Here is a 13,939-nt window from a genome sequence, read left to right as displayed (position 1 = left end):
CCTTTCATGAACTTTATATTTCTTATAAGTAGGCATTAATTTACAATATCAAACATAAATTTTAGGTCAAAAATTGATACATCATTAATGCAGTCTTTGATTACTAAATGATCTTTTAGCTTAAGCATGAGTTACTGTTAGTACTTTGTAAGCATGCCAGGCATTACTAGTCTTGAACAGGTATTTTCTCCCAAGTCTTTGTATGTATTCATTTGCATAATATGCAATTTTGATCTATGATTCTTATTTCCGGAGTAAGTCACCTATAACCTTTCTAATAACCCTTGGTTTGTCTTGTTCCTATCTTAATTCCTCTTAATTTATGTTTCTTACCTCACAACTGAAACAAAATATTGGTAGTGATAATTCTCATAAAATCTTCCTTTTTTTCTTTTCGATAATCCTTCTTATATCATTTTAAGACTACCAATAATATATTCGAATCTTGGACAAAAATCACGTACACTAAAGTTCCCAAGATTCCTTTTAATCAGTTATCAAAGAAAGCCCGTCTTGGACAACGAAATCACAATATTTTTTTTTATGATTTATTAAGTACATTTACTCTATGTCCTAATATAAATAACTAATCTTCTCTAGACCACTAAATGGATAATATATATTTCTTGGTTATTTTTCATTTATTTAAGAATAATATATTTCACTACCCGGCTTTGGGTTTCACCTTTACAATGAGACCTTTCTTTTTTTATATTTATGGGGCATTCTTTTATATTTATGAGCCATCATACATTGATTTTATAACTCCTTGGTAAGAGATCTGGTTAAACTAATGTAGGACCAAAAATTCATTTCTTTTCATTGTTATAGCCTTCCATTTCATTTGCACACTACATCTTTTTAGGTAAACTTTATTTTAAGGCTTCATCAAATTAAAAAATGGGGCTTACCTATTCCCTAAGACCCTATCTTTCTTCAAAATCTTTTACATCTTTCAAATCTCAGTGGAGCAGGATTTCCACATTAACCCTTACTTCTCTTCACCTGTTTATCCTATCTGCACTTTCTACATATCCTAACTAATCTAGGAATGGATCACTCATTAATCATGATCTTTAGGCTGCTATTCTCCCTCTTTCTAAGACTAGTTCTAGTGGTTTTTAATGGCTCTCCATATTCTTACTAAACTTAGTAACATTATTCTTTGGGCTTATTCAATCTCTGTCTCCAATTTTAGGTCATAATTCTGTCAAGGGTTAGAGGAGCTGAGGTGAGCCCGTCAACTTCACTCTGAAATCTAAATGCCACACATATGATGCACATGAGAGAGAGGGGGAACTTGGCTCTCTCAAATGGACAGGCTGGCTCTCTCTTTTGCTGTTTATGCATTCCTGGGGCTTATATTTGGACTTGGATTATTTCAAGAATTTTCCAGTCAGGCCTACTGGAAGCGTAGGAGATGGCCTTATGACGCCATGTTGTCAACTAGTCAAGTACCGGACTAGTTCCAAAGCACAAGTGAGGCAACTATTATTCAATTATCTCTGCCAACCTACTCCTCAGAAAAAAAAATAATGATTAAGTCTTTTATTTCATGCAAATTCTAACCACGTGAAAACATAAAGATGATGTAATACCTTTGTTCATTCCTGGTAGGGTTCGTACAGCATACCTAGGCGAGACAACAAAAGACTTTGTAACAAAATAGATGAAATAAAATATTAATTCTTAAAAATAACGGAATTTTACATACACTGACTTTAATGGAAAATTCAGTGAAGTGAATGACAGTCTTATGTAATTCACATATCTATACTTGAACCTATATGAGAGCAACTCACCTTACAAGCTAGCTATAGCCTTTTAAATACGCAAATTATATACATGAATAAAATATTTACTCTATACTATACCAGCTTTGAAAGTTATATATATATATATATATATATATATATATATATATATATATATATATATATATATATATATATATATATATATATATATATATATATATATACTGTATATATATATATATATATATATATATATATATATATATATATATATATATATATATATATATATATATATATATATACATATATATATATATATATATATATATATATATATATATATATATATATATATATATATATATATATATATATATATATATATATATATATATATATATGTGTGTGTGTGTGTGTGTGTGTGTATGTGTGTGTGATGATGATTCCTTTGGTCTTTCGTGTAATAAAGCTTCTCAATAAATATTCTTATTAATTGTCTCGTATTTTTACCTTTACTTACTATTTCTTAATGGTATTTTAGTCCATTCTTGTTTAATAATTAATGATTTTCTCAGGAGTTAACATAAGAAAAGTTACGTGGCTGAGGGATACTAGTTGCCAGGGTTTTCCTTTACTAGATATAAAAAGGTTGAACAGTCACTTACAAAGCAGTAATAAAAAGGTATTTGTTTCACATAAATATGTAGCGGTGAATTCGGAAGTCTTGACACTGACTGAAGAGTTTGAAGTTTCCTTGATTTAATTGGGCCTATACGTCAATCGTAGGCCATCTGAAGTATGAGCTTTCGTCAGGTGTGGGGAAGGCTGGCGCGATGTTCTAATCGCCGCTGTCACTCGGGGAAGTCAATTCACTGCTGTCACTCTGGGACGTCACGCCAAACACACTCACAGTCTGTCAGGTACGGGCGTAATAGTTTGTCGTCCTTCGTTTCAAGGGATAAATGGTTCCCCTTAATTCCTTGGCTGCTAAACGGTCCTGAATATACGCCGTCCTTCAGTTAATGTATGTGCAGCTACAACTCGTTGTTCGCCTCGGGTCCGGCAAGTTAAAGTAGGTCTTTAGACCTGGTATACTGAGTGATTTTCTGGGAAGAAGAGAGAGAGACCACCTCTCACTATTGCTTATATTTTGTCGTCCTGGGCGAGTCAATCTATCCTTAGTCACGTGACAATTTGTAGATTTTCGCGCGTCCTTTTGTCTGGGCCCCATAAGTCATTCAAGAATGGAACAGGGTGCCGGGATATGCTTATGAAAAATATCACTGGACTCAGCGGAATTAACTGAAAACAACCTGCCTAACTTCTCGTTCGCTCTTATGTCTCTCTATAATTCTTTCTATATCTTTACAATTACTACTAACTGCATTTGTCTCTCTATTTTTTATTAACTAATAAAATTCATAAATAAAGGCATCAATAAAATACATAAACCTTCTGCATGTGAAATTTATCCAAAAATAATCATTTGTCTGACATATGTATAAATGTGTGTATATATATATATATATATATATATATATATATATATATATATATATATATATATATATATATATATATATATATATATATATATATATATATATATATATATATATATATATATATATATATATATATATATGTATGTGTGTATGTATGTATATGTATATGTGTGTGTGTATGCTGCCCCACCACAACTACCTAACTTCCACATATCTATTCACCCTCAGGAGCACCAGAGATACAATTTATATTTTATAAAATGGACAATATCGACATAATAATTTATTTTGTTTAGATGCATTTCAGATTTCTCTGACAAATTCTTTTGAATAAAAAAACTACGTATATCTTATTTACTGGTATTCGTTTGTTCAACATTAATTTCCCTTCTCTTTAGAATATAAAAGAAACCAAAATACAACAAGAAATGGAATTGGAGAGTTTTAATAATTATCATAACAATAAGCCATTACTGCACCAGTTAAACAAAATAATCAATCTGTTGTTCTGGATGTTAATTGGGTTAATAATTACCTCTTGTCTGTTGATATTGTGAATTTTATATCAATCAAGGAAAAATAAAAATAAAGAGTAATTATAACTTTTACAATATATTGGCCAACATGAAAAATCCGTAAAAATAGATTTTATACGCATCCAAGCTAACTCTATTTTCTATTATATGCACAATCTTGAAATCTGTTAATGGATACGAAACTCTCATGAATGAACAAGGCCTATCTTTATCAGTATGTGTGACTAAGGAGGAAATTAAAGTCATGACATTCAATATCATTTGACAAAAACTTGGCTTTCCATCTTTTGCGCCTTTTCTTTAGGACTAGGCTGGGAATAACTGACTAAGCACCTTCAAGATCCCTCTTTGAACTTGACGTTTTTAAAGACCATTTTATGAATCCTGTTAGATTTCCAAAGCTCGAATAACAATGCTGAAGGACATATTCTTAGTCGACATTCATATAAAATATCGCTTTACGTGTAGGATGGGGATCCTGAAAATGGTTTCCTTCCAATTCTCAGTAAGTCCTTTGGGAAGAGGTTCCTGGTCACTTGCTCCACTCCACCCATAATGATCAATCACAATTGACTAACTACCAAGCACAGAAGTCAATGCTTCGGGTCAACAGGCAAGACAAGAGGATGGAATGGCCGAAACTTCTTGCTAATGAAAAAATACGTTAATTAAAGAGAAAAAAAGAATCTACCATGGCAGAAGACGCTAGTGATTTGTTGCTGCAGATAACTGGGAGAATAAATTAGTTCCAACTATAGTATCTGGTTGAAGGCGTTAAATGAAATAAAAAGACTTGTTTATTGTCCAAGTTCTCATAAAAAAAGGAAAAAATATCCATAAACCTCTAAGCAGTAAATTCATGTTATTTTAACGGTTAATGTTCTCTTTCTATATTTGGGTCTAGCAGTCCACCAACCAACTACAATGACTAGTCTGAGTTATAAGCAATTTATGAAGAGCGAGCTTCAGAAGGCATTCTCAGACCCCTACAGCTTTATGCCTTGAAAATATCAACTGGTTAAGTTTTACAGTATATCATATGTTACTGCTCCCTGTATCATTAGATCAAATAATGGAACCTAACTCCATTTAAGTGAATAACCACGATTTACAAAGATTCATTTCACGAGTTATGAAATGACTTTTCTCTTGAACTCTCATTCAAACAAAGCAGGATAAGTGAAAGCACTGATCACCATAAGCTCCTCAAAAGATTAAATCTACTCAATTTCTCTTTCACGACTTCCATCTTCAATTAAGTTGGGTTATTCCACAAAACGGAAGACATAGGACTTCACTGACATCCTATGTTCGGATTGTTCTCTCTCTCCCCCCCCTCTCTCTCTCTCTCTCTCTCTCTCTCTCTCTCTCTCTCTCTCTCTCTCTCTCTCTCTCTCTCTCTCTTTTGGCCAGAGATATATGTGAATGGAAGGACAATCTGCCATATACAAAGTATCCCTTGATTTTATTTATTTAGTATTTGCCATATGGTCGAATGCGTTACAGCAGCGGAGGCTAATTGAGCTTTGTAGCAAATATTAATGAAACTGGACAACAAAATGGAAGAAAGAAAGCCGGAACGGATGTAAAGTAAAAGACTATAAAGTGGTTGCAGCTTTTCGGTAATAATTACACCGGGTACTGTGAGGTGCACTGTTGGGTCTAACTTCCTATGGTATAAGAGGGAATTGATAATTATTGTAACGTTATAATAAAACCGTTATTTCCTGAGCTTGATGTCAATTTCTGAAACTGTGCTGTGTAAACACATTTGTTAGATTTCATCAACAGTGAAGAGAAAAAGGGAAGAGAAAAATTAGAAAGATTCTAATCTAATCTAATCTCTCGTGTTCACTGACTTCATCTCTGTTCTAGTTATTAAAATCAAAAGGGGGACATTAACCAGAAATTAGGATGGAATAAAAATCAATATATCTTCAAACAACGAGATTCTTAACTGACCAAAAAAAAAAAAATCATTCGGTATTAAGAACTTTTCTTGCCCACTGTTATCAGTACATTGAGGGGTCGGTTGTCTGATGAATTCCCACAAATGTCTTCCAGCATTCCTCTTCTCTCCAGACCATCCTTCACCATTTTTCGCCATTTAATTCTCTGCCTCCCTTTCAATCTTCTCCCCTTCACAGGTTCCTCCCAGGCTCTCCTCACTCCCTCCTCATTATCCCTCCTTAACACGCGCCCTCACCATTTCAGTCTTTTCACTCTTTTCACCTCTAAAATATTTACTACGCCGGCAATTACTCTTATTTCATCATTTTCAAATCTTTCAAACAGTGATATTCACATAATCCACCTGAGCAGTCTCATCTTTGCTCTTTCAAGCTTGGCTTCTTCTTTTCATCTTCAGATCCCACGTTTCCGATCCATACTTTAACAATGATTTTATTACTGCCTTAAAATTTCTCACCTTTAGCTTGATTGGCCTTTTCTGATCAAATACCACTTCCTCTACCTCCCTGTTCTTCCCCCAAGATGTTGTTTATCCTACTCTCAACTTCAGCTTCAAATCTTCCATCCTGACTTATAGAAGATCCCAAGTATCTAAATTGTTCCACCTGTTTTACAATCGACACTCTGCTTTCATGTATGGCTGTCATGTCCCTAACTTCCTTACCAATCAGTTTTATCCACATTTACACAAAAGACACCGCTTTCCCAAGGCATCAGTCACTACAAAACCTCTGTATATTTCACATTTTACCTTGATTGTCAAATGCTCTGTATGTAACAACTCTCACAACTCTTCATTTAAGATATCTTCACTTAACATACCCATGGCCAAAACACGTAAAAACAGGTTTAATGCTGAGCCCTGGTGTAATCTAACACTAACTTCATAGGTTCCTGTTTCCCCAACTGCTGTTATTACTTTTGTCCTTGTACTTTTGCACATCATCTCTACCATTCTAACCAATTTTTCCAGTGATTTCCTCCTCCACAAGAACCAGAACACAACTTCTCTTGGTATTCTATCATAAGTCTTTTTTAGGTCTACAATATCACAGAAGAGCTTCTGATATCCGTCTAGCCTCTTCCAGTAGCTGCATTTCTATAAAGAAGGAATCTACAGTCCGTCTCCCCCTCATGAATCCATACTGCTCTTTTCCAATGTTTACGATATATCTCAATCGGCAATTTTTACCCTCTCAAAAATTTTCAAACCATGTTCAGTTACTTTAATTCCCTTGTAGTTACCACATTCCATGACATCACACTTCTGCTTGATTACAGATATCATTAAACTCTCCTCCCAGTCTTTAAACATCATTACCTCTTCCCATACTACTCTTAATAAATCCAGCATCCATTCTTACCCCTCCGTAGCGAGTACCTTCACCATTTCAATTTGAAACTTTGATGGACCTGGTGCTTTACCTTTTTTTTTTGGTCTTTTTTCATTTTACTCAATGCCCTTATACTTCGGTATTTTGTATCAGTAAAATTGCATGAGTATGTTTCCACGACTTGGCCAACGAACTTCACAAAAATAGAAAATGTCACCATACTTAATCTCAAGATCATTCAATAGCTCTTTAAAATGTCGGCTGTGTGATCCTTTGCTTTTGATAAAATTATTGGAAGATACTACTACTGACATAACCCTGTTAAGCTGCAGTGACTGTTCACACAAACTCTGCTGATGTATAAGGCAGTGACATACAATTAAATTATTAGGGTCAATACTAACACGACCCAGTTCATTTTTAACATATGCTACTAATCCCGTCTTTGAGCCAACTATGGCTGGAGCTTCATCAGTAATTTGGCCACTGCGCTTCTCAAATGTTACCGCGAATCTGTTCATTGATGATTTGCGTCTCTCAAACAAGTCTTCGACAGTAGTAGTGACATACATAGGTTCCAAAAGATGCAAGTTCTTTCTTGTCTCAAATTCAGCAGTTACCCCACGAATGAGAATAGCAGTATTTGTTATATCTGTTGTTTCATCACAGGGCAAAGAGAAAAATAGGATATCTCTTGCATAGTCTGTTAGTATTCTTTCAATGCCTTTAGCCATGTCAACAAGCATTTCGGAATCAGCTCTTCGTGACAATTTAACACTCTTAAACAATTTAGCCTTTTCTGGTATTAGCAACTCTACAGAAGCAACCATTGATTGCTTTATAGATTCTCCTTCTACATCGGGTTTCAACTCCTATGTAATTAGCTCAATTATAACAGAACTAGTCTGAATAATTTTATCCACTCAAAATTAATGTATTTTTTGCCTACAAAGACAAACTGCAGACCTTTATGAGGTCCGACATCATTTATAAATTCAAGTGCCCGGGATGTCCCGGTATCTATGTTGGATGTTGCCGAAGGTTGTTGCAGGTGAGATACTGTAGCCATATGGGATACAGCTTTGGAACGGGTCAGAGACTTGGTAACCCAGAATTTTCTAATATAAGGAATCATGCCACCACTTGCAAAATCCAAGTAAACAAAAAACACTTTTCAATTATTAGTGGGACAATACATAGCGAATTTTTAAGTACCCTTGATTCATTATATATCAAACTTCTTGTTCCTTCTTTAAACTCTAATATCTCTGGCTCTCCTCTTTTCTTAGCATAACTGAAGTCGTAGGTGGTTAACAATTTTTACTCATTCGTTCTTCACCTTTTCCTATGAATGGTCTGGTAAGCACTGGTTCTTTTGTGTTTTACTGTTTTAGTTTTTTACGATTTTCTGTTATAAAATCAATAATGTTTCAATACTCTTTTACTATTTTGTTTTAAATTATTGTACAAATTTTAAGAATTTTATATTCATATCTTCTACAGATTGATAATGAACATTGCAATGCTCGAAACGTCTCCAAAATAAATTATGGCCTTTTTACTGATGTGTTTTTGGACCCTGATGCACACCATATATATATATATATATATATATATATATATATATATATATATATATATATATATATATATATATATATATATATATAGATTATATATATATATATATATATATATATATATATATATATATATATATATATATATATATATATATATATATATATATATATAATCTATATATATATATATATATATATATATATATATATATATATATATATATATATATATATATATATATATTTCCATATATGTATACACACACACACACACACACACACATATATATATATATATATATATATATATATATATATATATATATATATATATATATATATATATATATATATATATATATATATATTTACTTGGGGTGTGTTGTTGCATTAAATGGTGAAGTGGAAGCAGATGTACGTCAGAGAGTGAATGAAGGATGCAAAATGATGGGGGCAGTTAAAGGATTAGTAAAAAATAGAGTGTTGGGCATGTATGTAAAGAGAGTTCCGTATGAGAAAGTGATTGCACCAACTGTGATGTTCAGATCAGAGCTGTGGAGAATGGAAGTGACAGAGAGAAAGAAATTGAATGTGTTTGAGATGAAGTGCCTATGGAGTATGGCTGGTGTATCTCGAGTAGATAGGGTTTGGAACGAAGTGGTAAGGGTGAGAACGGGTGTAAGAAATGAGTTAGCAGCCAGAGTGGATATGAAGGTGTTGAGGTGGTTTGGCGATGTTGAGAGAATGAAAAATGGCTTCTTGCTAAAGAAGGAAATGAATGCGAGAATTGATGGGAGAAGTAAAAGAGGAAAGCCAAGGGTTGGGTGGATACATGGAGTGAAGAAAACTATGGGTGATAGGATGATAGATGTGAAAAGCAAGAGTGCGTGCTAGAAATAGGAAGGAATGGTGCGCGATTGTGACACAGTTCCGGTAGGCCCTGCCGCTTCCTCCGGTGCCTTAGATGACCGTGGAGGTAGCAGCAGTAGGGGATTCAGCGTTATGAAGCTTAATCTGTGGTGGATAACGGGGAGGGTGGGCTGTGGCACTCTAGCAGCACCAGCCGAACTCGGTTGATTCCCTTGTCAGGCTGGGAGGAACTTAGAGAAGAGTGGTCCCTTTTTTTTGTTTCTTCTGTTTGATGTTGGCTACCCTCCAAAACTTGGGAAAGGGCCTTGGTATATATATATATATATATATATATATATATATATATATATATATATATATATATATATATATATATATATATATATATATATATATATATATATATATATATATATGTGTGTGTGTGTGTGTGTGTGTGTGTGTGTGTGTGTATTGGTGCGGTACTGTTAGAGTTCCACCACATGTCTCTACAAATGTGATATGTATAATTTAGACTTATAGGTTACTTCTTCTGAATAAGTCTGTGTAAGTTAACTTTTAAAACAGTTTTGGTAGTAGTAGGTTGGCCAGGGCACCAGCCGCCCGTTAAGATACCATCATAGAGAGGTATTGGATCCTTTGACTGGCCAGACTCTAATGCATTGGATCCCTCTCTCTGGTCACGGCTTATTTTTTTTTGCCTACACTTACACAGAATAGTCTAGCCTATTCTTAACATATTCTCGTCTTTCCTCATACACCTGACAACAATGAGATACTTAACACTTCTTCACCCAAGGAGTTAATTATTGTACTGCAATTAGTTCAGTGTACTTTCCTCTTGGTAAGGGTAGAAGAGACTCTTTAGCTATGGTAAGCAGCTCTTCTAGGAGAAGGACACTCCAAAATTAAACCATTGTTATCTAGTCTTAGGTAGTGCCATAGCCTCTGTACCATGGTCTTCCACTGTCGTGGGTTGGAGTTCTCTTGCTTTAGGGTACACTCGGGCACACTATTCTATCTTATTATTTTTTTTTTTCTTCCTCTTGATTTTTTGAAATGGTGTGTTGGGCAGGCTTAATAGAAGGGCCATGGACGCCTGGTGGTTTATCAAGAGGTTGTGTTTTCCTTTTTCTGACTCTTTTTTTTTTCAAAACCATCCTTACTGTCCTCCCTTCAGTTGAAGTGGCTATCCTGGAGGGTATTTAGCCTTGCATGGTGTATCGGCTCCTCCATGTTGACCAGTTTTTCCAATATTACTAGAATGTTCGTTCACCAAACTCATAATTTGATTAATTGATGTTAACTGATTCCTTATTTCTGATAAAACTAATTCATTTGCATGTTCCAACAACTCTATTTTCTTATTTTGATTACTGATTTTAAGACGATTTGAAATCCCTAAGCCTAAACTTGCAACAGATCTGAAGATGTTTAGTGCAGCAAAAATAAATGGGTTATGTCTTTCAAGGTTAGTGTGTCTTACTGTCCACATCAGAAGGTCACAAGCCAAAGATTCTGCCTCGTAAGTCTTATTTTGCAAGTCTTGTGAAAGTATTTCTGCCACTCTCATTGTCGGTGCAAGCGATCTCTCTGTAGTAAAAGGAAAATTTCTTTTATGCATTTCATTTAATGAAGCAGCAAACCTTGAAATGTTGCTCTTTAAGCTAGTGATGTCATTCTTTGGGAGAAAAATAGCTTGCATGTGTACTTTTATAACTCTATTATTTGCGGTAATAAAAACATCTTCTGTTCTCTCTACTATAGTGCCATATTTAAAATCTATACTGTACTTATAGTTTTAGAGCTCTTCCCACATGAGAAAAATGTCTGAGCAAAAAAATCGCTCCTAACAATAAAAACTTCATCTTGGAAACCTGCAATGAGAAAAATTTATGTAATTACTCCTGTATTGAGATGAAAAAAGAATGTTAACATACACATATAAGTTTCATAGATAAAAAAAAAATTCCCTCACTTCCTTCTCTCTTATTTTAATTTCTTATGTGAGCCAATGGTACAATTCTCTCATCATTGAGTTGGGATACGTTTTGAACTCTAAATCTATTGGCCGTTAATGTTTCCAAAATGATAATGGGCCTTCAAACTTAGGTGTTAGTTTGTAATTGAGTCCTTTACGTACATTTACCTGTATGTATACATTATCACCCACGGTATATGTTTTAGTTGGCTTCACAACTTTTGCTTGCATTTATACATTCCTTTAAAGGATTTGATAAATTAGTTGTAGGCGTTCATACATGGAAAGGCGTTCTAACTGGCATACCATACAATGCCTCATGCGGCAACATTTTAATTGATACATGATATGAGTGATTCAGAGTACTTAGTATCGCATGTATTGCAATAACTCAGTTGGGGTCTGATCCCCCTAGTGTTAATCTTAATATGTTTAAAGCTCCCTTTTTCGCTCTTTCCACTAGCCCATTCGACTCTGGGTGATAGATCGGGGTATTGATTTTCTTTATGCTAAGGAATTCACAAAAGGAGTTAAGGGAATGATTATTAAATTCTCCACCTGAGTCTGAGATTATCATGTGTAGAATTCCATGTTTACAAATGTAACACTCGTAAAACTTCCTAGCGCATTCAATCGTAGTTTTAGTTTTAAGCACTATCAGTTCTGTATATCGAGTCAAAGCATCTACAATTACTAAGAGGTGCTTATTTCCTCTGTCTGACTCGTAAAATCCTGTTAATAAATCTAAATTTATTCTCTCAAAGGGTTGATTGGGCACGGGATAAGCCCCTAGGCTGACAGGTGTTTTCGTGTGCCCTTTGTTTTCCTGACAAGTGCGACAATTAGCTGTGTTTTTTTTTTTTATATCTGTAAACATCGTATGCCAATAAAACAATGATTTGGCTTTCTGAGACATTATGGAGAACCCCGGGTGTCCATGCAATGGATTTCCATGCAACCAATTTATTGCGGGTTTTCCTTGTCATGGATCTACACAGAATATTGTCCTTGATTATATAATTCTGCTGCGTATACATTATATATTCCTTTTCCTTACGATTTCCTTCCAAAGCATTTATGATTTTTTCTAGTTTCTGATCTTTCTGTTGCTCAGCCTGCAATAATTCAGCACTCCAGCCCAGATCCTCCTGTTCAGATGTTGATATATCTATTGATTCAGCTAATGGCTCCGTACAAGATGACATGAGGGTTGCATGATAATGCATCAGCAATGATATTTGCTTTCCCTGGTAAATACCCGATTCTCGCACCAAATTCTTGGATGATCATATGCCACCGAGTTCATTTGGGGCTGTGACTAAAGCCTTCGAAGAAGTCGGTTAGGGGTTTATGATCAGTAAGAACCTTGACGGGATAATCGTATTTTATGAACTTAAAATGCACTAGTGAATTAACAATAGCTAGCCCTTCCTAGTCTATTACTGCATACTTACTTTCGGAATTTCTCAGTTTTCGTGAATAAAAAGCTATCGGGAAAAACTGTTTGTCATATTGCTGAAGCAAAACCCAACCTACCCCTAAGTCTGAGGCATCTGTTGCAATGAAGAATTCCTTACCGAAGTCAGGAAATTTTAAGATGGGAGAACTGCACAGTTCATTTTTTAAGGTATCAAAAGCCTGTTGATGCTGCTCACACCATATGAAATCCACGTCCTTTTTCGTAAGATCAGTTAGGGGAGCGGCTATTATTGAATAATTGCTTATAAAACGCCTGTAATATCCACTACACCCCAGAAATTTCTGTATTCCCTCGACATCAGTAGGTATCGGAAAGTTATGGATAGCCGACACCTTATCGCGGACTACTTTAAGACCTTAGCTAGACACCGTAAAACCTAAATAGACTAAATCTGTCTTGAAGAATTCACACTTACTAATCTTTACCCTTAAGTTATGCTGTCTTAGTCTCTGAAGTACAAATTCCAGTTTACGTAAATGTTCTTCTAAGGTATTAGAAAAGATTACAAGGTCGTCCATATAGGCATGCAATATATCCCCTAGCAAGTCCCCAAAACCTATGTTAATCATTCTAGTAAATGTTATGGGAGCACAACGGAAACCAAAAGGCATACGCAAAAATTCATAATGTCCCCTGGCTGTGCTGAAGGCAGTTTATGGGATACTATTTTCTTCTTATGATATCTGGTGAAAACATTTAAGTAAGTCCATACTGGTAAAATATTTATGCTGACCTAACAAATGTAAAATATCGTCAGTACATGGCACTGGGAATCGATCAGGGATCGTTTCCTCATTTAGGCGATGGGAATCTACTCAGATACGCCATGTTCGATCTTTTTTCGGTACAACTATTAATGGAAAATTATAAGGGCTGTTCGATTTCCTAATGACTCCTTCTTCTAGCATTTTACCTACTT

General features: G+C 34.7%; 1 protein-coding gene across 1 annotated transcript; it reads right to left on the bottom strand.

The window, feature by feature from the left end:
- Nucleotides 1–7,255: 7,255 nt before the first annotated feature.
- On the bottom strand, nt 7,256–12,745 carry LOC137650914 (general transcription factor II-I repeat domain-containing protein 2-like). The gene is made up of 3 exons (XM_068384059.1): nt 12,598–12,745; nt 11,046–11,152; nt 7,256–7,978 (listed from the first exon to the last, which is right to left on the bottom strand). The coding sequence occupies exons 1-3, from the start codon at nt 12,743–12,745 to the stop codon at nt 7,256–7,258; spliced, it is 978 nt and encodes a 325-aa protein (XP_068240160.1).
- Between the last annotated feature and the right edge of the window lie 1,194 nt (nt 12,746–13,939).

This window comes from Palaemon carinicauda, chromosome 12 (assembly GCF_036898095.1).
Source record: "Palaemon carinicauda isolate YSFRI2023 chromosome 12, ASM3689809v2, whole genome shotgun sequence".
Lineage (NCBI taxonomy): Eukaryota > Metazoa > Arthropoda > Malacostraca > Decapoda > Palaemonidae > Palaemon > Palaemon carinicauda.
Note: the sequence above shows the minus strand (reverse complement) of the source record. Positions and strands in the feature narration are given on the sequence as shown.